The following is a 26,143-nucleotide window of genomic DNA, read 5'->3' on the forward strand; positions in this document are numbered from 1 at the left end:
CCATCTGTGACAGACTGGATTAAGAAAATGTGGCACATATACACCATGGAATACTATGCAGCCATAAAAAAGGATGAGTTTGCGTCCTTTGTAGGGACATGGATGCAGCTGGAAACCATCATTCTTAGCAAACTATCACAAGAAGAGAAAACCAAACACTGCATGTTCTCACTCATAGGTGGGAACTGAACAATGAGATCACTTGGACTCGGGAAGGGGAACATCACACACTGGGGCCTATCATGGGGAGGGGGGAGGGGGGAGGGATTGCATTGGGGAGTTATACATGATATAAATGATCAATTGATGGGTGCTGACGAGTTGATGGGTGCAGCACACCAACATGGCACAAATATACATATGTAACAAACCTGCACGTTATGCACATGTACCCTAGAACTTAAAGTATAATAAAAAAATGAAAAAAAAGGAAATATACTTAATCGATTATACAAACACAACACAATAAAATTAGTAAAATGCAATTTAAACAATATTTTAATGAAAATTTATAGCTTTTAATACCTATACTAGAAAAGCAAAAAAAAAAAAACCCATAAAGTCAATTATCTAAGCTTCCACCTTAAGAAGATTGATAGAGACGTTCTTCGCCGAGAGTCGTCGGGGTTTCCTGCTTCAACAGTGCTTGGACTGAACCAGGCGCTCGTCCCCCATCCCGGCCGGCCGCCCATAGCCAGCCCTCCATCACCTCTTCACCGTGTCCTCGGACCGCCCCAAGGCCCCCGCCGCCGCTCCAGCGCCACGCAGCCACCGCCGCCGCCGCCTGTCCTTAGCCTCCACCATGACGACCGCGTCCACCTCGCAGGTGCGCCAGAACTACCACCAGGACTCAGAGGCCGCCATCAACTGCCAGATCAACCTGGAGCTCTACCCTTCCTACGTTTACCTGTCCATGTCTTACTACTTTGACCGCGATGATGTGGCTTTGAATAACTTTGCCAAATACTTTCTTCACCAATCTCATGAGGAAAGGGAACATGCTGAGAAACTGATGAAGCTGCAGAACCAACGAGGTGGCCGAATCTTCCTTCAGGATATTAAGAAACCAGACTATGACGACTGGGAGAGCGGGCTGAATGCGATGGAGTGTGCTTTACATTTGGAAAAAAATGTGAATCAGTCACTACTGGAACTGCACAAACTGGCCACTGACAAAAATGACCCCCATTTGTGTGACTTCATTGAGACACATTACCTGAATGAGCAGGTGAAAGCCATCAAAGAATTGGGTGACCACGTGACCAACTTGCGCAAGATGGGAGCACCCGAATCTGGCTTGGCAGAGTATCTCTTTGACAAGCACACCCTGGGAGACAGTGATAATGAAAGCTAAGCCTCAGGCTAATTTCCCCATAGCCATGGGGTGACTTCCCTGGTCACCAAGGCAGTGCATGCATGTTGGGGTTTCCTTTACCTTTTCTATAAGTTGTACCAAAACATTCACTTAAGTTCCTTGATTTGTACCATTCCTTCAAATAAAGAAATTTGGTACCCCCCCCCCAAAAAAAAAAGAAGATTGATAAAGGAGAACAAAATGAATCCAAAGTAGAAAAAAGCAAATAATAAGAGTAGAAATCAAAGTATGAGTAAATGAAGAAATGACAGAGTAAATTTGTAGAGTCATAATTAGTCTCTGAAAAAATTAATGAAGTTAATAAACCTATACCAAATCTAATCAAGAAATAAAAAGAGATAACACAAATGATTAGGAATAAAAAAATACTTTCACCGCAAATCCTTTCAATATTGAAAGGAAAATAAGAAATAATTATGAACACTTCAAAGACAATAAATTTCACAACTGATATAAAGTGGACAAATTTCTTGAAAAAATTAAAACTTTCCAAAACTGAAACAAAACAAAATCTAGTCTCAAACTTATTTTTATAAATTGAATTTGTAATTTTCAAAAAATTTACACCAAAGAGAAGTTCACTCCCAAATAGCTTTACTAATGAATTATATCAAGCATTTAAAGAATAATAATGCCACTCTCTAAAACAAACTCTTTTAGAAATAGAGAAGAATGCACCCCTCTATTTGTTTCATATGGCACTTTTTAAAATAGAGGCAGAGGAAACACTTCTCTATTTGTGTTACAAGGCAATCTGAACCTTGAAACTGAATCCTAAAAAAGATATTACAATAAAAGAAGATTACAGAACAATGTCTTTCATGAGCATAAACATGACGGCCCTTAACAAAATATTTCTGCATCAAATTCATATATGTATAAAAGAATAATACATCATGAACTGAGATTTGTCCCAAGAATGTAAGGTTTTTTTAGCCATATGAAATATAATCAATGTAATTCACAAAATTAACAGAATATAAAAGAAAAGTCATGTGTTTATATCAATAGATGCAGAAAAAGCATCTGACAAAATGCAATATTTTTGAGCATTATTTTTAATATCTCAGATTTTTTCTAGGAAGTGGTTTCCAAGAACACCACTTCCTCACTCTGATAAAAGACACCAAAAAATCTAACAACAAATATCCTACTTAATAATGATGTAAGATTAGGAGCAAGGCACCAATGTCCTCTCTTGCTACTTCTACCAAACATTGTATTGCGATCCTAGCCAATGCAATAAGATAAGAAAAAGAAAGAAAAATCAGACAAATTGGAAAGGAAGAAGTAAAGCTATCTTTATTTACAGACGACATGATTTGTATGTAGAGAACCTTAAGAAATCTATAAAAACATTATAAGAAATAAATGGTAAATATATTAAGATTACAGAATAAAATATCAATATACAAAAATTAGTTGTATCTTTATACTCTTGATGAATACTGTCAGTGAATTACTGGAAAATAAAATTTAAAATATTATTTAAAATAGCAAATAATTACAAAATATTTATATCATCAAATTCTTAGGAATCAATCTAATAAAAGATGGACCAGACCTCTACACTGAAAGTGAAAAACATTGCTAAAAGAAGTTAAAGATCTGTTAATAACTAAATGGCAAGATATATCATGTTTATTGATTGAATTACTCAATATCGTTAAATGTTTATTTTTCCGAAACTGATCTATAAATTTACAACAATCCTAATCCAAATACCAGCAAGCATTGTTGTAGAAATTGACACGTTAGTTTCAATATTTATATGGATATGCAAAGAATTTAGAATAGCCAAACAATACTGACCAAGATAAACAAAGTGGAGGAATTATATTGCCTTATTTCAAGATTTATCATAAAGCTAGTGTAATTGGCACTATGTAATCATATTTATAAAGTGTTTAAGCTCACTGTAAAAGGCTAGCTGCTCCTGCTCAGATGGATAGAGCAGCATGTGGAGATTCACACTGTAAGCCTTCACTCCAAGAACTACCTCAGGAATATACCAGTATAGCTGAGAGATTCCACAGACCCTTTGAAGGAACTGGATCACCACCGCAGGGTCCCTGAGACACCAGAAAACAGTGGGTTGGCTTGCTTTCTCAGTGGGGAGGCTTGTGGTCTGGGACAAGTTCTCAACCCTGGTCACCAGCTGCCTGGAAATGGATTTGGTGCTATTGTGGGGGCATGGTGGGAGTGAGACTGGCCTTTAGGACTGCAGGCTGCATGGGATTGGGGTGAGGCCTGTGACTGTCAACTTTCCCTCATTTCCCTGGTGACCTGTATGACTCAGCAGAGGCAGCCATAATCCCCCTGGGAACATCATTCCATTGGCCTGGGAACCATACCTGCGTCCCCCATAGCAGCTGCAGCAAGCCCTGCCCAAGGAGAGTCTGAGCTTAGACACACCTATCCCTGCCCCAACCTGTAGGTCTTTGTCTACCCACCATGGCAGCCAAGAACAAAAGTCATAATCTCTTGGGAGCTCTTTGGCCCTGTCTACTCCCTAATAAACCTGAATATTTAACCAGGCGTTCCTAGGGCAAGCTTGCATCCTCCCTATAGTACTGCAGCTGATGTGCTCTTGAAAGTGCCACCTCCTGGCTGGAGGCCAACCAACACAAAACCAGTGCTCTAAACAAAAATACAACCAAGGACCCTCAAAGGACCCACTTTACTTCCATGCTACCTCCACTGGAGCAGGTGCTGGTATCTGTGGCTGAAAGACCTGAAGATGGATCACATCGCAGGACTGTTTATGCATACTACCCAGTGCCAGCCAAGAGCCCAGTAGCTCCACTGGGTGGTTAGACCCAGAAGAACAAACACAATCATTCCAATTTGGCTCTCAGGAAGCCCCATTCCCAGAAGAAGGGGAAGAACACCACATCAAAGGAGCACCCCCATGGGACAAAAGAATCTGAACAGCAGCCCTTGAGTCCCAGATCTTCCCTCTGACCTAGTGTACCCAAATGAGATGGAACCAGAAAAACAATTCTGGTAATATGACAAAATAAGGTCCTTAACCACCCTCAAAAGATCACACCAGCTCACCAGCAATGGATTCAAACCAAGATGAAATCTTTGAATTGCCAAAAAAAGAATTCAGAAGGCCAATTATTAAGCTAATCAAGGTGCACCAGAGAAAGGTGAACTCCAACTTAAAGAAATAAAAAACATGATACAGGATATAAAATGAAAAATCTTCAGTGAAATAGATAGCATAAATAAAAAACAATCACAACTTCTGGAAAGCAAGGACACACTTAGATAAATGCAAAATGTACTGGAAAGTCTCAGCAATAGCATCGAACAAGGAGAGGAAAGAACTTCAGAGCTCAAAGACAAGGCGTTTGAATTAACCTAATCCATCAAATACAAAGAAAAAAGAATTTTAAAAAATGAACAAAGCCTCCAAGAAGTTTGGGACTATGTTAAATGCCCAAATCTAAGAATAATTCATGTTCCCAAAGAAGAGAAATCTAAAAGTTTGGAAAACATATTGAGGGAATAATCAAGGAAAACCTCCCCAGCCTTGCCAGAGATCTAGACATCCAAATACAAGAAGCTCAAAGACCACCTGGAAAATTCATCACAAAAAGATCATCGCATAGGCACATAGTCATCAGGTTATCTCAAGTCAAGACAAAAGAATCTTAAGAGCTGTGAGGCAAAAGCATCAGGTAACCTATAAAGGAAAACACCATCAGTTTAACAGAAGGTTCCTCAGCAGAAACCCTACAAGCTTAGAAGGGATTGGGGTCTTTCAGCCTCCTTAAACAAAATAATTATCAGCCAAGAATTTTGTATCCAACAAAACTAAACTTCATAAATGAAGGAAAGATACAGACTTATCCAGACAAACAGATGCTGAGAGAATTCGCCACTACCAAGCCAGCACTACAGGAACTGCTAAAATGAGCTCTAAATCTTAAAATAAATCCTCAAAATACAACAAAATAGAACCTCCTTAAAGCATAAATCTCACAGGATCTATATAACAATAACACAATGAAAAAAAAGGTATTCAGGCAACAAATAGCACAATGAATAGAATAATACCTCACATCTCAATACTAACATTGAATGTAAATAGACTAAATGCTCCACTTAAAAGACACAGAACGGCAGAAAGGATAAGAATTCACCAACCACATTTCTGCTGTCTTCAGGAGACTCACCCAACACATAAAGACTCACATAAATATAAGGTAAAGGGGTGGAAAAAGATATTCCATGCAAATGGACACCAAAAGTGAGCAGGAGTAGCTATTCTTATACCAGACAAAACAAACTTTAAGGCAACAGCAGTTCAAAAAGACAAAGAGGGACATTATATAATGATAAAAAGATTAGTCCAACAGGAAAATATCACAATCCTAAATATATGCACCTAACACTGGAGCTCCCAAATTTATAAAACAATCACTACTAGACCTAAGAAATGAGATAGATAGCAACACAATAATGTCAGGGAACTTCACAGCAATAATGTCAGGGGACTTGACAACAATAATGTCAGGGGACTGACAGCACTAGACAGGTCATCCAGACAGAAAGTCAACAAAGAAACAATGCTACTGTGTGTGGTATTGGCATGATAGACAAATAGATAAACTGAATAGAATAGAAAGTTCAAAACTGGACCAAGATATATTCAGTCAGTTAATTTTCAATCAAGTTGCCAGGTCAATTTGAAGGGGAAAGAATTACCTTTTGAACAAATTGTGCTGAAACTCCTGAATATTCCTAAAGATAAAAAGATCTTCAATCCTTACCTCACTCTCCACATGAAAATCAATTTGAGATTTGACAAAAATCTAAATATAGAAGCTATAAATATGAAGCCTCTAAAAGCAAGCACAGAAAAACATCTTTCCAACCTTAGGACAGCAAAGATTCCCTAGGACACAAAAAGGATTAATCTTAAGGTTCAAAAATTGGTAAACGAGAGTATATAAAAGTTAAAAATTTATCAAAGACAGTATTGATAAAATGAATAGGCAAGCCATCAGCTGGGAAATCATATTCTCCATATATCTGAAAAAGAAATTGCATCCAGAATATATAAACTCTTGAAAGTTTATAATAAAAAGACAAACAACTCAATTTAAAAGCATGTTTTATAATTTTTTAAAGGGAATATCCAATAAGTGTATAAAAAGCAAGTTTAAAAGCGATTCAACATTATCAGTCATCAGGAAAAAATACATATATACATATATATGATATGATTTCCCTCCTACTAGAATGACTAAAATAAAACATATTGGCAATTTCAAATTTTGGCAAAGATGTGGAGCAACTGAGACTCTTATATACCTCTGATTGACATGTAAAATGCACAACCAGTCTGGATATTCATATAAAATTAGCATACATCTATCCTCTGTCTCAGATATTACATGTTGAGGTATTTACCCCAGAGAAATGAAAACGTATGTCACAAAAAAAATAGAAAATATTTTTCAATTGTATATAGATGTTTATAACAGCTTTATTTGTAAGAGCCTAAAATTTGAAACAACTCAAATGCTCATCAACAGGAGAATGGATACACTGGTATATTTACACAATAGAAAACTACTCAGTCAAAGAAAGGAATAAACCACTGATACATATAAAAAATATGTATCAATCTTAATAACATTGTGTTGTACAAAAATAAAATCTAGACAAAAAGAATGTGTTTATTGGATTCCTTTCATATGAAGTCCAGGAACAAGCAAAAGAAATCTATGATGATAAAACTACATTAAAATCTAACACTGGATAATAAACAAAATGTGATAAATCTACTTTGTGGAATATATGTAAGCCATTCAAATTATATGTATGAAGATTATATAATATGCTGAGGACATATTTATACTGTAATCTTTTACATTCCTATATATATATATATATGCTCCCAACACAAAGAAACAATCAATGTTTAAGGTAATAGATATTCCAATTACCCTGATTTGATCATTACACTCACATTGTATGCATGTATCAAAATATCACGAGTACCCCAGAAAGACATACAATCATTATGTATCAATTTTTTAAATTAATTTAAAAATGCATACAAAAAGATACTAGAAGGAAATAAACCATAATGATAAATTGTTCTTGTGTTGGTTTTGTAGGGTTATTTCTTTCTTTTCAGTTTGGTCATTTAAACTTTAATATTTTTCTTTTTAAAAATATTCATTTTTTCAGTTTTTTTCTTGATATTTTTCTAATATTATATTTTTCTATTCAAGAATAAGGTATTTCCCTCTGATTATTCATGTATCATTTATGCCCTTCAGTCATTTTCTCCTTTGTTTAAATTGGTTTTTTACAGTACAAGAAATCCATGACTCAATTTTCATTATTTTTCATATGCAGTCCTTCCTCAGTATCCAAAGGGAATTGGTTCTAGGATTCTCATCAATACCAAAATTTACAAAATTTACTTTGATCAATACCAAAATTTACTCTTATATAAAATGTCATAGTATTTGTGTATAACCTATACTCATCCTCCCATATATTTTAAGTAATTTCTAGATTATTTATATACCTAACACAATGTTAATACTATGTAGTTATTTCATAATTATTTTAATTGTATTATTTTTCAAAATGTATTTTTTTAATTATGTTTCCCAACTATTTCAATCTAAGTTTGGTTGAATCCATGGATGTAGAATCTATAGACACGCAGGGCCAACTGCATATAAAAGGAACTCTGTTTTACCCAATAGTTCTTAATTTCTAGAAAATAAATTTTTAACTGGGTTTTAATTTATGAATATAATAAATGGAATAGGCCTTTCCAGTGACTCAATACTCATGCCTACAGATCGAGTCATCATGTGTAAGAAAATGTTATATTATTAGTGGAAAAAAATAAATAGATTTACTTTGAAAACATCTGAAAATATTAGCAGTGTTATTCCCTGGGCAGTGAGATAAGGCTAATTTCCTTTGCCTTGCCTGCTTTTTCCCACAGTGAACATGTATTATTTTATGGTAAAAATAAATGGCAAAATTAAATCCTCATTTCAGGCTGAAGCCCTCCCAAAGCCCTGGGCCAACCCTGATCCCCACCAGGGGCAGGAAAACGCAGAGTTCCCTAGGCCTGAAACTTGCATCTCCTTCATGATAGTCTCCGACTTAATGCTCTACTTCTAGTCACCAGGCCTTCAACTTCCTCTTCCTGGGCTACTCCCTGGACCTTAATAACCTGAAACTCTGGAGCTTCCTCTTCTGGCTCTCAGCCTTGCTCCTACCAGACCCACTGTCCACACAGCCATTGTGGGGAATCGCTTTGTGCAGGTAGTGCGCGAAGTCCAGTGAGTGCAGGAAGCAGGGACCCTCAGACTGGCTCTCCTACTTGGTTGGTGCCTGGGCTCCTTGGTGTCACGCAGGCAGCTAGACCAATAGCTCCACCTACCTTCCCTCCCCTAAGCCCCATCACCAAGAGATTGCTGAGCCATCACAGCTCCTGTTCCTGCCAGACCTTTATTAACCATGACAAGGGTTTGGAAAGCCTGTGAAACATCATAATCTCTCCTGTCTCCCTGTAGAAGCAAATAGAGTTAAAAGAGGCTGTGAGGGTGGAGTGGTGGCAGATGCGTCCCTGGAGAGCCCGACTCCAGCCAGCCTTTCTCCCTGAATGTGTCTCCCCCTCTCGGCTCAGATCTTCTCACAGGAGTCTGGCCAAACCTACTGAAGAGGAGCTAAAGAGGTGACTGCAAATTGAAACGAACATGCTGCTGAAAAGAATTCAGAGCAGTGACAAATCGCTTTACGCGGCCCCAGCGTATTACAGACAGCTGAGGACTCTCTCCCCATGCACCAGAGTATAAACTCGAGATATGCGTTCCTCACCCCTCCCTCCTCCTAACCCCAGGAGTACTTCAAAACGGGGATAATGACCAAGCCCAAAGAGGAGAGGAAAGGAATCACTCAAATTAGAGGGAATCTCATTAAAATATGACTCTTCACTAGCTATCCAATCACTGATTGACTTTTCCTCCTCAGTTTAATTTTGACACTGGTGTCTTGATTAATTAACTCTGTCACCAGAGCCCCAGGGTGCCACAGAAGGACTCACCAGGAGTTTCCTTCTCTGGGTTCCAGTCAGTTTGACAGGTAGGCTCTCCCTGGCCAGCTCCATGGGTAATGGCCTGAACCCATCCTGGTCCCTTGAGGATACACTGAGACACATTGTAATTCTCTAACCACTAGCCACGGGGCCCAACTAGCAAGACAGTCAGAAAGCCTAGATTATTGCTCTCCTTCTCTGACAGCATAATAAATTCCCTTCTCTCTACATTCTTATACGTATAGGAAGTTCATCAGGGAGACTGTGGCCAGTGGGAGAGATGGATCACCAGTGTTTCTGGATATGCCACTTGGGAAATCATTTGTTCACTCACTCATTCAGTCATACAGGGACTATTTGCTTGTAGCTGCTCTCTGCTAGACCAGGAGGGGAGAGAGTTCAAAAGAAGTATAAATTACAGGTCCTACACTTGAAACATTTATGGTTTTAGTTGAAAAGGCGTGATATTCTCTTACAAAAACAAGTCAAGATTTGGTGTTCTGAAGAAAATCTCAAGGTGAGGGAAGCCCATTTTCTTGAATATTATTGGCCATGTTTCCCCTCATCACTTCTGGGACCCTCTGGCATATCTGAACGGTACACTGAGGAACCGCAGTGGGGCCGCCACCGAGTGGAGCTTTGGGAGAAGACAAAAGGTCCAAGTTCTCTTCCTCTGCCTGGCTTTCTACATCTCCTCTCCTGAAATGAAGGGATAAGGGAGCAGCAGAAAATGTTCTAGGGAAGAGAAGCTCCCATTTCACCTCCTCCCCACTCCACCCCACAGAGGAGGACGAATCCATGCTGGCTGATTGTTTTGCCAGGGCCAAACTGGGACATGGAGTCACGCTGCCCTAACAGTGGACTGGACTCTGCCTCCTGGTCTACACTGCACTGGGGATGCTTTGACAGGGTGCTTCATATTCTTCTTTCGCTTCAGCTTATGTAGCAGAATGGTGTTCTGCCCCAAGACCCACTCCCCTTGAGCAAGCCCGATCATCTTGTCGTCTTCTCTCCCTTCCTTCCACATAGGAAAGAAAGATTTCATGACCTGACATTGACTTTTTATATAAATAGCTGGTGTGGGGATGGAGAGAAACACATAAGCCACAAGTGTGACTGCTTCCTACAGGCTTACCAAAGCCCTCTGATTTGGGGCTGGGGGTCCACCCTAAGTAACAATCAAGTGCCATTTGTTTCCCTTTTGCAATTTTCATCTTCTACATCTTTCTCTAGGAGATTCACCATGAGGAGTGCTGTGATCTTCTGCAGGATCTTAGTATTCCAGGGTCTTCTGCCCAAAGGCCATCCAGGAGTTCCTGGTCCCCTCTACAAATGGACAGCCTAGGAGACCAGACTAGGGCCAAATCACTCACCCGTGTGTGTCTCACCCAGGCACACTGTGGGCCCATCCTGACAGTATCCCCAGGCACACTGTGGGCCTGTCCTGAAGGTCTCATAGGACTCTGCCCTAATGGAACTTCCTTGCCATGTGCTCAGTATCTGAGACAACCCTTTCTAGAATACCCAATTTATTTCATCTCTTATTTTTATTCATCTATTTTTAACCTACCTTGCAATCAACATTAATGCACTCTGGTTAAAACACACACACACACACACACACAACCCTAATGACTTTCAGTAGTACTTAGAATAAAATCTGATCTCCCTCACCATAGCCTATATGGTAGATTAATTGTATTGTTGATCTCAACATCTCTAGCTCCTCTCTGTGGGAAAATTATACATTCAGACACCAATGACATCACACTTGGCTGTATAATTTGCTTTGGCCAATGGGATTGGCAACATCCACTTCCATGCAGACACTTTAAGGCCATTATGTTGTCCCCCACTTTCTCTTTTCCCTCTTCCAGAACACCAGAAATGTCTCAGATAGAAGCTGTTCCATCTGCTTGAGTCCTGTAGTGGAGAAAGTGTTTAACTGACTCACAATGGACCTGCAGGATGAGTGATAAGTAAATGTCTTCATTGTATGCTGCTGAAATTTGAGGGTCATATATCATCATGTGCTTTAGCCTAATCTGAATTACAGTTTTCTGCAATGTGATCTAACCCTGACCACTTCTCCAATCTTATGTCCTACTTTCCACCCCCTCACCTGCTCCACACCACACACTCTGATCTGTCTCTAAACACAAGCTTGTTCTCACCTCAAAACCTTTGCACATGCTGTTCCCTCTGCCTGGAATGCTTTTCCCTGACATTTTCAACTGGCTGGTTCTTTTCACTATTGAGATCTTGGTTCAAATGTTACCTTCCTAAGAAAGGCCTTTTTTGAACCCATATCTAAGGTAATTTCCCACTCACTTTCTCTCACATTTTCCTGTTTTATTTTGCTTTTGTTCCTGGGTTCGTTTCCCTTGCTGGAAAGACAATTTATGAGAGTACAGACCTTATTCATCATATTTAATGCTCTATCTCCAGACACTAGAAAGTCACCTGATACATAGACAATAAATATGCATATACTAAATGAATCTCTCTCCTAAATTTTAAACCCATTTCAACCTCCAACTAGATACATTTTCCTGGAAGTCCTCACACTCAACAAATATGAAGCAGAATTGATAATTCTGTCCTCTCATCCCTTAACCCCACCTCCTATTCACCCTGTGTTCCCTGATGGACACTGCCCAAATCAGAAACCCCAGGGAATATTCCCTTCCCCTCTCCCTGACCTCCCCCACCCTCAGTCACCAGGCTGATTGTCTCTTTAAATCTCTCTCCAATCCAATCCGCTTCGTCTCCATTACCATGCACCTGCCCTCACTCAGACCCTCATCATCCCTTGCCTGGATTATCACAATCTTTGCAGAACAGGGTTCCTTGTTTCCAATTTTCTCCTCTCCCATCTGTGCAGCACACTGCCACCAGAATTATCTTTCTAAAATCTAATCATGTCACTCCCCTGTTTAGAAGGATTTCAAATGAGCTGCAGGATAAAACTTAACTCCTTGGAGGCTGGGCCATACCTTTGCTTTTTTGCTCCTGCCAGCTCCGACTCCCAGCATCTCTCCCACCCCTGTCTGCCCCTTGCCCCATTCAGCCATGCTGAAGCAGAGCAGCAGGTCCAATACAGGTTGGCACTCATTGTTGCCTCTCCCTGCGATGCCCTGCTCCCTGATAACACCCTGCTCTAACCACACACACACACTCCCACAGCACCCACCTACTGAGAGCTTTCTCTGCTACACAATCTGGATCATCCCAGTCTCCATCACTCCCTCTGTGTAGCCTCTCCTGACCCTCCCTTTCCTCCTCCTGTAAAAATCAGAATGCTGTAATTATGATTACCAACCTTCTTTCACCTTCAACACTTTGTGCAAACCTCTTATCACGTGGTTTGGGTAAAGGTTTGTCTCCTCCACAAGGCTGTGTGTTCCTTCAGTGCTCACACAACCTTTCCTGACAGAGCCCCGAGCATGTCACACAATGCTTGATAGATAGTATGTGCTTGATAAATCTTGCACTAGTAAGTGGATGGATAAAATAGATGGTATTAGGTATAAGGAGCATAACTGATGGGCTAATTACATTACAAGCTGGAACACAGGTTTGCATGATATGACCAGGAAAAGAATGCAAATGATAGTTAGTGGGGCCAACCCTTAGTCTCACAAACAATTCTATCCTAATTAACCGACCCTACAAAGTGAACACCCGCCTGATATAACAGGAAGAGAACCAGGATTTGAGGAGCCCTACGGACTCATTTGACTCTAACCCTTACTTGCACTTTGACCTTAGGTACAGCTCTTAAATGCTGTGGCCCAGACATTCTCATCTACTGCGTATACAGCTTTTCCCCACATGTATCTTATAAGAAAGGGCTTTACCAATGTTTCTCCCATTTTACATATTCTAAAAGAGGAATTAAGTGATGCCCCCAAACCACACAATTAGTAAGTGACAAAGTTACAACTTGAACCCAGGGTCTCTGTTTCTAAATTCTGTGCCCTCCTCGCTGCACTAGGTTGACTTTCCCTCAAATGACAGTGGTTGTAAGGAGATTACCACAGCCTTTGAAATGCTCTGGTTTCAATACTCTCTTCACCCGGGGTTGCCTTTAATCACTTCTCCCACCTCAATTCTCAGTCTCCAAGCACCTATTAGGGCAAGCCTCAGGGAGAGTGAGTCAGGGGCCCTGGGTCCTCACCTGGAAATGGAGGTTTCCCTCAAACTGGAGGCAGTAAGATCCTTAGCAGAGCCCGTCAAAAATGCACACTGTGATTTTAGGAAAATTATCTTCCAACTGAATGCTATGTGAGGCCCAAAATAGCCCCTCCAGCCTTCCTGCTTATTTCTAAAATGCAGTTCTTAACAGTAATGATGGCACCTGTGGGGGAGGGAGAAAGGGGATTTAGGCTGAGAGTTGGTTTCATGTCACCTAAAAGGATTATTTTACACCATCAGAAAGATAATTCTCCTCCTACTGGGGGAGAATGGATTAGGTCTTTCCTTCAGATAGTACTTCATGAAAAGATTATTTGAAGATTATAGGACAAAATGGATACATTTGACAACATCTGCTAGGGCCAGGTTCTTTGGTTATCTGCAAAATGGTCATTATTTATGCAATTAGCAGATTGCTTGCTCTGGTGCTCATCTAGAGGCACACAACATGTGTGCAAGCAGCCTCTAGATGAGCACCAAAAATCCTGTTATGAGTTTCCTTCCCCATCTCCTACCATTGTTAACTAAGACATAAAATGCCATCACCTCCAGGAGGCCTTCCCTGATCTCTCCATCCAGGAGTAGCTACTCTTTCCTCCAGACTCCTGCCTCTCTCTCTGAAGTTCTCGTCATGCTCTGCTTTGTGAAGAGCTCTACCTGCGTGAGCCTTCTCCGCCTGGACCAGAGGCTTCCTCCCACGTTGTCACTCAACCCCCATCAGGCCTTGCACAGAATAAGCAGTGAGAAGTGGAAAAGCCTCTCTGTGCACCAGCGAGGCTATGGAGGAAGGAGGGTCTCAGAGGCCTCTGCTGGGGAGGCACTCTGCAGACCTGAATCACGCCATATTGTTGTTGCCCACACAAGGGCTTTGAGGGCTGAGAACACATGGTGCAGTTTGCCTCCAGGAAACACTGCTGGCCACAGCATCTTGGTCAAATGCCCCGGGACTCATGCTGCTCACTTATTTTATGGTGAGGCAGTTTGGAGAAAAGTATTGAGGAGTGATCCTGGATTGTGGGTCTGAACACCTCTTGGGCATGGGACAACAGGAGCACGTCTGGCCTTACTCAGAGCTCCAGAAAGCTGTCTTCTGAATCTGCAGAAATCTGTGACTAGCACCCATATTTGTTCATACCAATGCCATCTCCAGTGGCTACTGACTCTTCCAGTCTCTCCCCCACCAATCCTGTCCCAACCACACTGAACTAATGCCAGTTCCCAGGCCTCACACCCTTCCCTGAATCCAGAGTCAGCACACACAGTTTCTTCTGCTTGCACTGCCCTCCCCTCTCCTTCTCTATATCCTGAATTCCCCTTACACTCTTTTAGACTCAACTCAGATGTCACCTCTTGTAGGAAGCCTTTCCTGATGCCTCTACGTGGATTCAGGGCATCCTTATTTTCCTAGTATCCTTTGTCTGAGTGCCTAAGCCTGAGGTATGGAAATGCAAAAAGCACCATAATCGGAAAACATCCACTAATAAATGGCCACTCCTAATAAGTACTTAAACAATTTATTGAGCACCCATTTTGCCCCAGGCCCTGATCACAACAATGAATCAAATACAAATTTCCTCACCCAAGTGCAGCTTGCATTCTAGGGAGGATGGGGAGAAGGGACATGAAAACTCAATAAACATAAAAATGAGTAAATGATACAATATGATAGAAGTTGCTAGGTGTGTGCAAAAAGGAGAAAAATAGAACAAGGTAAAGATGATGGAGAATATTGAGGAAGACAGGGAAAGGCTAGTCAGGACAAGCTGCATTAAGAAGGTGAGATTCAACCAAAGACTGAAAGGGATAGAGGAGGAGCCCAGCGGATGTCAGTAGGAAAAACATCTCCTGCAAGGAACAGTTAGGGTGGGCAGCAGTGAGCTGTGACCTGGGGGTCAAATTCAACCTGCCACGAATTTTTAGATGACCCACCAGCTAAGACTGGTTCTTACATTTTTAAACAATTGGCAGAAATCAAAAGAAGTGTAATATTTTATGACATATAAAAACTACACGAAATTCAAACTTCCGTGCCCATAAATAAGGTTGTGTTAGAACATAGCCACACTCATTCACTCATGTATTGTCCGTGGCTGCTTTTGCACTGCCACAGCAGAGCTGAATAGCTGGGAAAGAGACTCTACGACCCACAAAACCTAAAATATTTGCTACCTGGCCCTTTACAGAAAAAGTGTAGATCAAAGGCCCTAGGGCAGAAGCGGGAATAACAAGGAGAAATTGTGGCTGGAACGAACAGGAGTGATGGATGGGAAAGAGGACATAGTGTGGATAGGCTAGGGAAGCAGATCATGGAAGGTCTTTTAGACCATTTGGTTTTAACCTGGGTAATGGGGAACCATGGCGAGATTCGGATCAGAGGAGTCACATTTTTTTTACTTATGTTTTAAGAGAATGGCTTTGGCTGCTCTGTTGGGAATAGGCTATTATGTTAGGGGGCTATTGCCGTTATTCCGGCAAGAAAGGACAGTGGCTCAGACCAGGGTGATGGTGCTCAATGTGGGTGATAAGAAGTGCTCCAGTTCTGTATATGTGTCAAACACAGAGCAAATAGAATTTCCTGATGGTTTGGATTTGGGATGTGAGAAAGAGAGAAATCAAGGACTCTAAGACTTGGGCATGAGCAGTTGAAAAGTGGACCAGGCACCGAATCCCATTTCAGCATGGTAGGTTAGAAGTGTGTGATAGACAAGCCAGTGGTGATGTCGAATTGTGGTTGGAGAAATGAGTCTGGAGTTCAGAAGACAGACCTAGCTGAAGACATCAATTTGGGAGTTGTAAGCATAAAAGTGGTATTTTAATCTCCCAGGAAGTGCACCTGGAAAGAGAAGAGGACCAAGGACTGAGCCTTGGACGGACCAGCTTTAAGAAGCCAGAGAGAAAAGGGAGGAAGCAGCAGAGTACACAAAAAGGAGTGTCCAATGAAGGGGTTGAAAACAAGACTGGAGAGGTGTCTGGAAGCCAGGCAGAGAAACTATCCATCTGATAGATCTATACATGTGGAAAACCTGCATCCAGGAAGAGGGAGAGATTATCTGTGCTGAATGCTGCTGCTGTGTAAGTAAGGTGAGGTCCGAGAGGTGATCACTACATTTAGCAACATGGAGGCATGGAGGAGCTCTACAAGCACAGGTTTGCTGGGGAGACTGGGGTGAGAACTGATTGAATGAGAGAGTGTGGGGAAAAGAGGAACTGAAGACTCTAGGTCTGGGCAACTCTTGTGAGGAGATTTACTGCAAAGAAGAAAAAAGAAATGGAATGTCAACTGGAGAGGAAGGGCATGTTGATGAGAATGATCTAGTAGAGAGTGAAACATTGATGCCAGGGTAGAAAGGAGGGTTATTCCAGAGCAGATGAGGCTGGAAGAAACTAGTGCACCCATGCATAAGCCATGGGAAGTCCTCACTCCTTGTGTATTTCCAGCACCCATCCGTGCCCATGCTCACCATGTAAGGGGCTTCGTGTCACTCTGTTCAAACTTCTTTATTCATTCATTCATTCAGTTGACTTTTACTGTATGGCCTCCGTGTACCTGGTTCTGTTCTAGGCACTCAGTGTACACACCAGGGAGCAAGTCTGATGGTCTCTGTTCTTTTGTAGGTTACACGCTAGTGGAGAAGGCTGGTAGGGTAACTGAACATCCTGTGTCCAACAGGCTCAGAAAAACGGGGCACTTAATGTCTCATATAGTGAAAGTCCAGATAAATGTTCACAGTTATGTCATTATTCTGGCCTTAATCAGAATGCATTACCACTTTCTACTTATCTATTTCTACACTGACGGTGATGTTCTTTAAAGGTATAATATTTATAACTCCAACACCTACTACTAAAGTTCTGACACAGGAAAGGAAGATTTAAAATATTTGAGTGAATACATAAGACCCAAGAGACAGAGAAAATCCTCTCTTGAAATTCCTCTATAATATTCAGCCATTTTGGTTACCAAGCTACACTTTCAAATGCAAAACCTCCCTGTGACGTTTAACACCTCTGCAAACAGTTATCCATGCTGAAGCATGAATTAGTTTCCTCAGATACCTTTCTTTTAAGAACAACCAGCTGAGAGTGAGTGTTTCTTATCGATTGCATTATTCCATGAAGTGAGATGAAGCGGAGATCTGGGAAGGATAATTTGGAAACTGAGGCACCAAAGGGAACATAGGACTAGGTATCCTGATCCAGTGGTTGGTCCTGGTGACAGCATGAGGACACCAAATAAAATTGGAGGGGACTTTGGACGGGGAAGACACAAGAAGGAGCTCAAAGGGAGAAAAGAGGTGAAGAGCTCCTGAATTTGAGGACACAGCTTACCTGAGACAGGGCCACTGGGAGCACCCCAGTCCTGCACAGCTAACTCAGTGGAGGCCTGAGGCTGATTGTCCTGAGCTTCATCCCAAGCCACCAGGGGGCTCCTGACACAAGTCAGAGCCTTCTCTCCAGGCCAGGAAACAAAGCTTCTCATTACAAATTGGTCTTGCCAATTGTTTTAATTAAGAGGCCGTGTACCTCTGACTAATTTTCTACTCTTGCCGACTTTCCCGTCAGCATGTATATTTGGCATCATGCAAAAGCTGCTTACCTCTAAATGACTTGTGCTCTTTCTGTTTTTCTTTCTTTTGTTTAGAGACAGGGTCTCGTTCTGTTACCCAGGCTGGAATGCAGTGGTACAATCATAGCTCACTGCAGCCTTGAACTCCTGGGCTCAAGTGATCCTCCCTCCTCAGCCTCTCGAATAGCTGGGACTGCATGCCATGCTATGGTTTGTTTGTTTTTGTAGAAATAGGGGTCTCACCATATTGCCTAGGCTGATCTCAATCTCCCGGCCTCAAAAAATCCCCCCACCTCGGCCTCCCAAAATGCTCGGATTACAGGTGTGAGTCATTGCACCCAGTATATATATGTGCTCATGTGTGTATGTATATGTATGTGTGTATATGTGTATATATGTGTGTATATATGTATATACGTGTATATATGTATGTGTATATGTGAGTGTGTGTGTGAGTGTGTATTTTTTTTGAGATGGAGTCTCCCTCTGTCGCCCAGGGTAGAGTGCAGTGGCGCCATCTTGGCTAACTGCAAGCTCCACCTCCTGGGTTCATGCCGTTCTCCTACCTCAGCCTCCTGAGAAGCTGGGACTACAGGTGCCCGCCACCACACCCAGCTAATTTTTTTTTTATTTTTAGTAGAGACGGGGTTTCACCATGTTAGCGAGGATGGTTTCAATCTCCTGACCTCGTGATCTGCCCGCCTTGGCCTCCCAAAGTGTTGGGATAACAGGCGTGAGCCACTGCACCTGGGCCACCCAGCCTATATTTCTGAAGACAGGCTGTAAAGGAGACATACTGAGAAAACGACTTTACAACAGCCAAGAGGGTGCAGAAATTGGTATTTAATCTTACTCTTATTTCTGAGTAATGTTTTTGCTTTCTATTTTTAGATTAAGAGTTCTAAATAGTTTAAAGTAAGCGGAATAGTTTTTACATTGTACTTTCTGGGCTTGTATATAGAGTTAACTTATAAGTTGAGATCTCATCATGATGCTGCTTTCCACACAAGATCATGTCACCCTGGACCCCTCTGACTGGGGAGTTAACTGCTGAGGCCACCAAAGGAGCTCGTTCTCCTAAGATTTAAACTATGACCATGCTGTTTGGATACCAAGGAGGGCCACGTCATAGCTGATGAGGTACGGGGCAAGACCGTGATCAGAAGACCCAACTAGGTCTGAAGTCACCTCCATGATTACTGCTTGCATGACCTTTAGCCGGTGCTTAACTCCCAGAGTCCCAGGGTTTGTTTCCAGATTTGTCATTGTAAAATATACATTACATAATATTTAACTATTAGTAAGTGTACAATTCAGTGGCACCACATTCACAATACTGTGTTACCGTCACTATGATCTATAACTTTTATCATCTTCAACAAAAATTCTGTACTCATAAAACAATAACTCCCCGCCCTCCCTCCTGTGACTCCCGATAAACTCTAATGCACTTTGTTTCTATGCATTTGCCTATTCTAGGTACTTCATATAAGGGGAATCATACAATGGCTGTATGGTGTAGTTTGTGTCTGGCTTATTTCGCTTAGCACCATGTCCTCAAGGTTCACCCATGTTGTAGCACCTGTCAGAATTCCTTTCCTTTTTAAGGCTGAATAATATTCCATTGTGTGAATAGACCACATTTTGTCTATCCGTTCATCTGTCAATAGACACTTGGGCTATAAACAAATGCTTGAGTATTGTGAAGAATGCTGCTAGCAACAATGGTGTACAAATATCTGTTCAAGTCCCTGCTTTCCATTCTTTTAGATATGTACCTGAGTGGAATTTCTGGGTCATATAGTATTAAGTAGTACTATGTTTAATCTTTTGAGGAATTTTCCAACTGTTTTCTATTGTGACAGCACCATTTTATTTCTTTTTATTTTATTTTGAGACAAAGCCTCACTCTGTCACCCAGACTGGAGTGCAATGGCACAATCTTGGCTCACTGCAACCTCTGCCACCCAGGCTCAAGAAATTCTCCTGCCTCAGTCTCCCGAATAGCGGGAATTACAGGTGTGCCACCACACCCAGCTAATTTTTGTATTTTTAGTAAAGACAGGGTTTTACCGTATTGGCCAGGCTGGTCTCAAAACTCTTGGCCTGCCCACCTTGGCCTCCCAAAGGCAACAACATTTGATATTCCCACCAAAATGCACAAAGATTCCAATTTCTCCATTTTCTCACCAGTACTATTTTCTGTTGTTTTTATAATCATCCTAGGTGTGAAGTGGTATCTCTTTGTAGTTTTGTTTTGCGTCTCCCTAATAACTGATGATGTACAGAACCTTTTCTGAGTCCATCTTTTTATATCTAAAAAAATAAGTGTATTAGCCCATTTTTGTGTTGCTGATCAAGACATACCCAAGACTGGGTAATTTATAAAGAAAAAGAGGTTTAATGGACTCATAATTTCACGTGGCTGGGGAGGCCTCACAATCATGGCCGAAGAGGAAAGTCACATCTTACATGGTGACAGACAAGCGAAAATGAGAGCCAAGAGAAAGGGGAAACCCCTTATAAAACCATCAGCTCTCGTGAGACTTATTCACGACCACAAGAACAGTGTGAGGGAAACAGCCTCTGTGATTCAATTATCTCCCACCAAATCCCTCCCATAACATGTGGGAATTATGGGAGCTGCAATTCAAGGTGAGATTTGGGTGGGGATACAGCCAAACCGTATCAATAATGATAACAAATATCTACTCTGCTTGCCTCAGGAGTTGATGGGAAGGGTAGTTGACTCAGAGATATGAACAGATTTGCAACACTCTATGCAAGTTATTAATAAGATGATGCTTCCACATGAGGCATTGATTTATATCGTTTACTCCAAGGTCTAGATGCTTTTATACAACAGTACAACTGCACAATGCAGAGCAGTGGTGAGAGATGACAGATACTTCATTTTCACTGCAGTCCTAGCCACTTCCACAACTTCAATGATTGAGGGAGGGAGTGCTGGTGATGCCCTCTCAGTGGTGTTTTCCAGCTGTTTATGGGGCTCTTAACCTGAATGCTATCTGCCTCCCTTAGTTGCTGCTCCAAAGCTATTGAATGGATCTTAAAAAGATTTCATGGCTGGGCGTGGTGGCTCACGTGGGTGGATCACGAGGTCAAGAGATCGAGACCATCCTGGCTAACACGGTGAAACCCCACCTCTACTAAAAATACAAAAAACTAGCCGGGCGCAGTGGCGGGCTCCTGTAGTCTCAGCTACTCGGGAGGCTGAGGTAGGAGAATGGAGTGAACCTGGGAGGCGGAGCTTGCAGTGAGCCGAGATGGCACCACTGCACTCCAACCTGGGAGACACAGCGAGATTCCGTCTCAAAAAAAAAAGATTTCATAATTTTTTCTAAGCACACCTGTGTGTGGATTCAACCTTGTGGTTTTAGAAGTTCTAAGCCACCATTACCAATCCAGCACTCTGGCTACATGGACCACTAAGAATTTTATATTCTAGCTTATGAGGCCACAGTAACAGTAATGACTCAAATTTCACTGGCTACAGCTCATTCAGAGGCTCAGAACCCTGTCAAATTCCTCTGGGCAAGTGTTTTAGAAATACACTCACCCAAGAATCATCTCCACCCCATGCCCCAGAATCCTTTATGGTGCTTTGACTGAGGTAAAAGTAGAGAGAGTGTCTCACTTCTCTATTCTGGATACCCGAGAACCAAAGCAGTGCCCTTGACCTCACAGAGACCTTCAGGAGAACTGACACATGGGCTCTGTCCACACCTCTGTTTCTCACAGACTCCCATCTATGGGTCAGGGAGGCATAGACCCCAGCTGTCTCCTACAACCTCTTCCCTCCTACTTGGGCTCCTCAGGCCCCTCTGCCCTTACTCATCCACTCTACTCTGCCTAAGGTGGCCCCTTGACCCATCTCCATTCTAGAATGACCAGCTAGGAATGCTACAAGGGCACACAAAAGCCACAATCACAGGTTCCAGAGTCAAAACAACCTGGGGTTTAGTCACAGCTGTGCTACTTACAAACTCTATGACCTTGGCCATGTGACTTAACCTTCATAGGCCTGTTTCCTCAAATGTGAGCTGGGAATAAGCATGCTTTTTTTTTTTTTCTACAGAGTCATATTGAGAATTAAAGGAGACAACGTGTACAATGTGTAGAATGCATTTAGGATAGCAACAGGTATATGACATGGTGCCATATATGTTATCTAGGTTTATTCTTATTTTTTTCTTGCAATTGCTCCATGACTTAATCCAACCGTTTTTTTTTTTTTTTTTTTTTTTTCTTTTTTTCGAGACGGGGTCTCACTCTGTCACCCAGGCTGTAGTACAGTGGCACAGTCTCACTTCACTGCAACCTCCGCCTGTCAGGTTCAAACAATTCTCCTGCCTCAGCTTCCCGAGTAGCTAGGACTACAGGCATGTGCCAATATGCCTGGCTTTTTTTTTTTTTTTTTTTTTTTTTTTGCATTTTTAGTAGAGACAGGGTTTCACCATGCTGGCCAGGCTAGTCTCAAACTCCTGACCTCGTGATCTGCCCTCCTCGGCCTCCCAAAGTGCTGGGATTACAGGCTTGAGCCAGCGCGCCTGGCCCTAAATCCAACCAATTCTTATCACTTTCACCATTAATAGCTCAGACTAAGTCCCCACCATCTCATATCAGATTTCTATGAGCCTCCTTACTTTATTCCTGCCTCCCTATGGTGAACCTACTGAAACAGAACGAATCTCTCTGGATGTGTACCCAGTCATATCTGTCCTCTGCTTGAAACTCTCAGCACATTACATTCAAGCCAGCCTGGTCCCCTACCACCCCTGCCTGGTCCTGAACCATCTCCCCAGCCTCTGCCCACCTGTCCCTGGCCATCTTGCTTTTTCCAGGGACACTATTATCTATACTCCTTCACAGCCTTTACACCTGCTGCCTGGAAGATGTCTGTATCCTTTTTGTCTGTGCTCAAATGTGATCCATTGTGTCCTTCCTTGTCCACTTTATCTATAGTAGGCACCCCTCTCCCAGTGGCACTGTCTCCTTACCCTGCTTTAATCTCTCCATAGTGCTTACACTGTGACATTATACTAGCAATGTGTGTATTTGTTAATTATCCATCTAAACTAGTAGTCTCCTACGGGTACTCTCTATCTCTTTAGGCTGCTTCATTTGTCTTCATAGTACTTACCATCACCAGATATATTAATTTTTGTTTTCAAAAATTATTTATAGGCTGTGCTCACGCCTGTAATCCCAGCACTTTGGGAGGTTGAGGGTGGAACACTTGAGGTCAGGAGTTCAAGACCAGTCTGACCAACATGGTGAAACCCCATCTCTACTAAAAATACAAAAATTAGCCAGGCATGGTGGTGCATGCCTGTAATCCCAGCTACTCAGGAGTCTGAGGCAGGAGAATCACTTAAACCTGGGAGAATCACTTGAACCTCTGTCTCAAAAAAGAAAAAAATATTCTAGTCTTTCTGTCTGCATTAGAATGCAGGCTCTCTAAGAACAGAAACTTTGTTTTACTTACTTTTCTAACTTCAGTGCCTAACCAGTGGTTATTAAGTAACAGGCATTCAGGAAACATTTGTTGCATCAATGAATAAGTCCATGCCACTTTCAGTCTTCTTTCTGAAACACAAGTGACCTCTCTGGACCCAGCGAGGAAGGAAGGCCCCATATCCTTGTCTTCCACATCCCACTTGCCCTGAATGTGAGATGTCAGGGGCTGGTTCTCCACTGTGATGGGAAGGCCCTCTAATCTCCGGGCACCAGCAATCTATGTTTATTTAAACTCAACATGGCTGTTACAGAAGAGCTGGTGAGAACATTCACTGCTTGTTGGGGGGCTCCAAGTTCACAGAGCACAGTCACAGTTACCAGACCCAGAGGTGAGCTGTCCACACATGCATTTTCTTCCCAAGATCTCCAGCCCAGCCCTCACATGCAGCCTCCACTGGGTGGGGGACACCTGAGCTGACAGCAGCCATGGACCAGAGGACCTTTCCTTGGAGTTGGGAGAGCCCACTGTGGCATAAAGAGCGGAAGCCACAAGGCTGCCTGTTACCTCTCTCGGCTCAGGACAAAATGCCTGCCCACCACCCGCAAGCCCCACAACCGCCCATCTCTTCTGAAGCTGCTCTTGGATTTGGTGTCAGTTCTCCTCTTCCAAGTATACCACAGGACTGTGTCCTTCACTGTTGGCCAGTTCAGGCCTCTTCTGCCTTTTCATGTGGAGCTATCAACACAACGCACTCACTTAAGTCACTATTTTAAGTCAAACAAATTGCTACTTCTCTGTTCATGTAGTAAAATATATATAACATGCAGTTTGCCATTTTAAACATTTTTAAGTGTACAGTTCAGCGGCATTACAGATATTCATGTTGTTGTACAACCATCACCACCATTCATCTCCAGAAACTTTCATCTCCCCAAACAGAAGCTCTGCCCCATTAAACAAATCCCCACTCCTCCCCTCTCCCAGGAGCCCCTGGCAACTGCAATGCTACTTTGTCTCTATGAATTTCACTACTCTATGTACCTCATATGAATGGAATTGCACAGTATTTGTCCTTTTGTGTCTTAACATAATGTCCTCAAAGTTTATCCACGTTGTAGCATGTATCAGGATTTCCTTCCTTTTTAAGGCTGAATAATATTTGAATGCAGGATACACCACATTTTGTTATCCATTCATCCATTAATTGACTTTTGGCTATTTGAATAATGCTGCTATGAACATCGGAGCATTAAATACCAATTCAAGTCCCTGCATTCAATTCTTTTGGGTATATATGCAGAAATGGAATTGATAAATCATATGGTAATTCTATGCACTGTACAATTTTTTTGAGAAACAGCTATACTGTTTTCCATAGCAGCAGCACAGTATTACCTTCCCAGCAGCATTGTGCAAGGGATCCAATATTTCCACGTCTTTACCAACACTTGTTATTTTCTGCCTTGTTTGTTTATAAAGGCCATCCCTAATGGGTGTGATGTGGTATCTCACCATGGTTTTAATTTGCATTGTCCTAAGGATTAGTGATGTTGTATTAGTCTATTTTGCATTGTTATAAATGAATACCTGAGGCTGGGTGATTTATAAAGAAAAGAGGTTATTTGGCTCATAGTTCTGCAGTCTGTATAAGCATGCCACCTGCATCTGCTCAGCTTCTGGTGAGACCTCAGCAAGCTTACAATCATACGATCATGGCAGAAGGCGAAGGGAGAGCTGGCACATCACAAGGCAAGAGAGGGAGCAAGAGAGAGAGGGAGGCGAGCCATGCTCTTTTAAACAACCAGCTCTCACATGAACTCAGAGTAAGGACTCATTCATTACTGCAAGGATAGCGCCAAGACATCATGAGTTATCTGTCCCCATGACCCAAACATCTCCCACTAAGCCCACCTCCAACGTTGGCAGTCACATTTCAACATGAGATTTGGAGGAGACAAAACATCCAAACTACATCAGGCGCTGAGCTTCTTTTCATGTTTATCGCCCATGCAAATTGCCACTTTACTCTTGTAAGAAAAATTATAACAAAATTTCTTACAGCCTAACAACCTACAGAAATACAGAAGACTTACAGTCTAACTTGGCCCCACTGAACACATCTGGCTTCGTTTTGTTCTCCCAGCTTCACAAATCTCTCTCCTTCTAATCCAAAAGAGTTGTTGTAACAGATATTCCAGGACTTTGCATTTCATCACACTGCGCACAGCCTCTTAATACCTGACCTGATTGTTGCTTCCTTTTAGGTTCCTATAACATAACCCAAAACCTCTTCAAATGTCTTCCTTGAGGCATCTCAAGGACAGCCCATCCAACCTACCTCTCTCTTCTGGTTCGACTTGTCACTTCCTCATTCATTATCTTCAGCTGTTATAGCAGTTCACCTCTTTCATCAACACTTTTCACAATGTCTAA

General features: G+C 42.0%; 1 protein-coding gene across 1 annotated transcript; it reads left to right on the forward strand.

The window, feature by feature from the left end:
• The first annotated feature begins 604 nt into the window (after positions 1-604).
• LOC104665915 (ferritin heavy chain) lies at positions 605-1,516 on the forward strand. The gene has a single exon (XM_010367883.2). It carries the CDS (start codon positions 803-805, stop codon positions 1,352-1,354), a length of 552 nt encoding a protein of 183 aa, XP_010366185.2. The 5' UTR covers positions 605-802; the 3' UTR covers positions 1,355-1,516.
• The last annotated feature ends 24,627 nt before the right edge of the window (positions 1,517-26,143 follow it).

The sequence above is a fragment of the Rhinopithecus roxellana genome, chromosome 6 (assembly GCF_007565055.1).
Source record: "Rhinopithecus roxellana isolate Shanxi Qingling chromosome 6, ASM756505v1, whole genome shotgun sequence".
Classification (NCBI taxonomy): Eukaryota; Metazoa; Chordata; class Mammalia; order Primates; family Cercopithecidae; genus Rhinopithecus; species Rhinopithecus roxellana.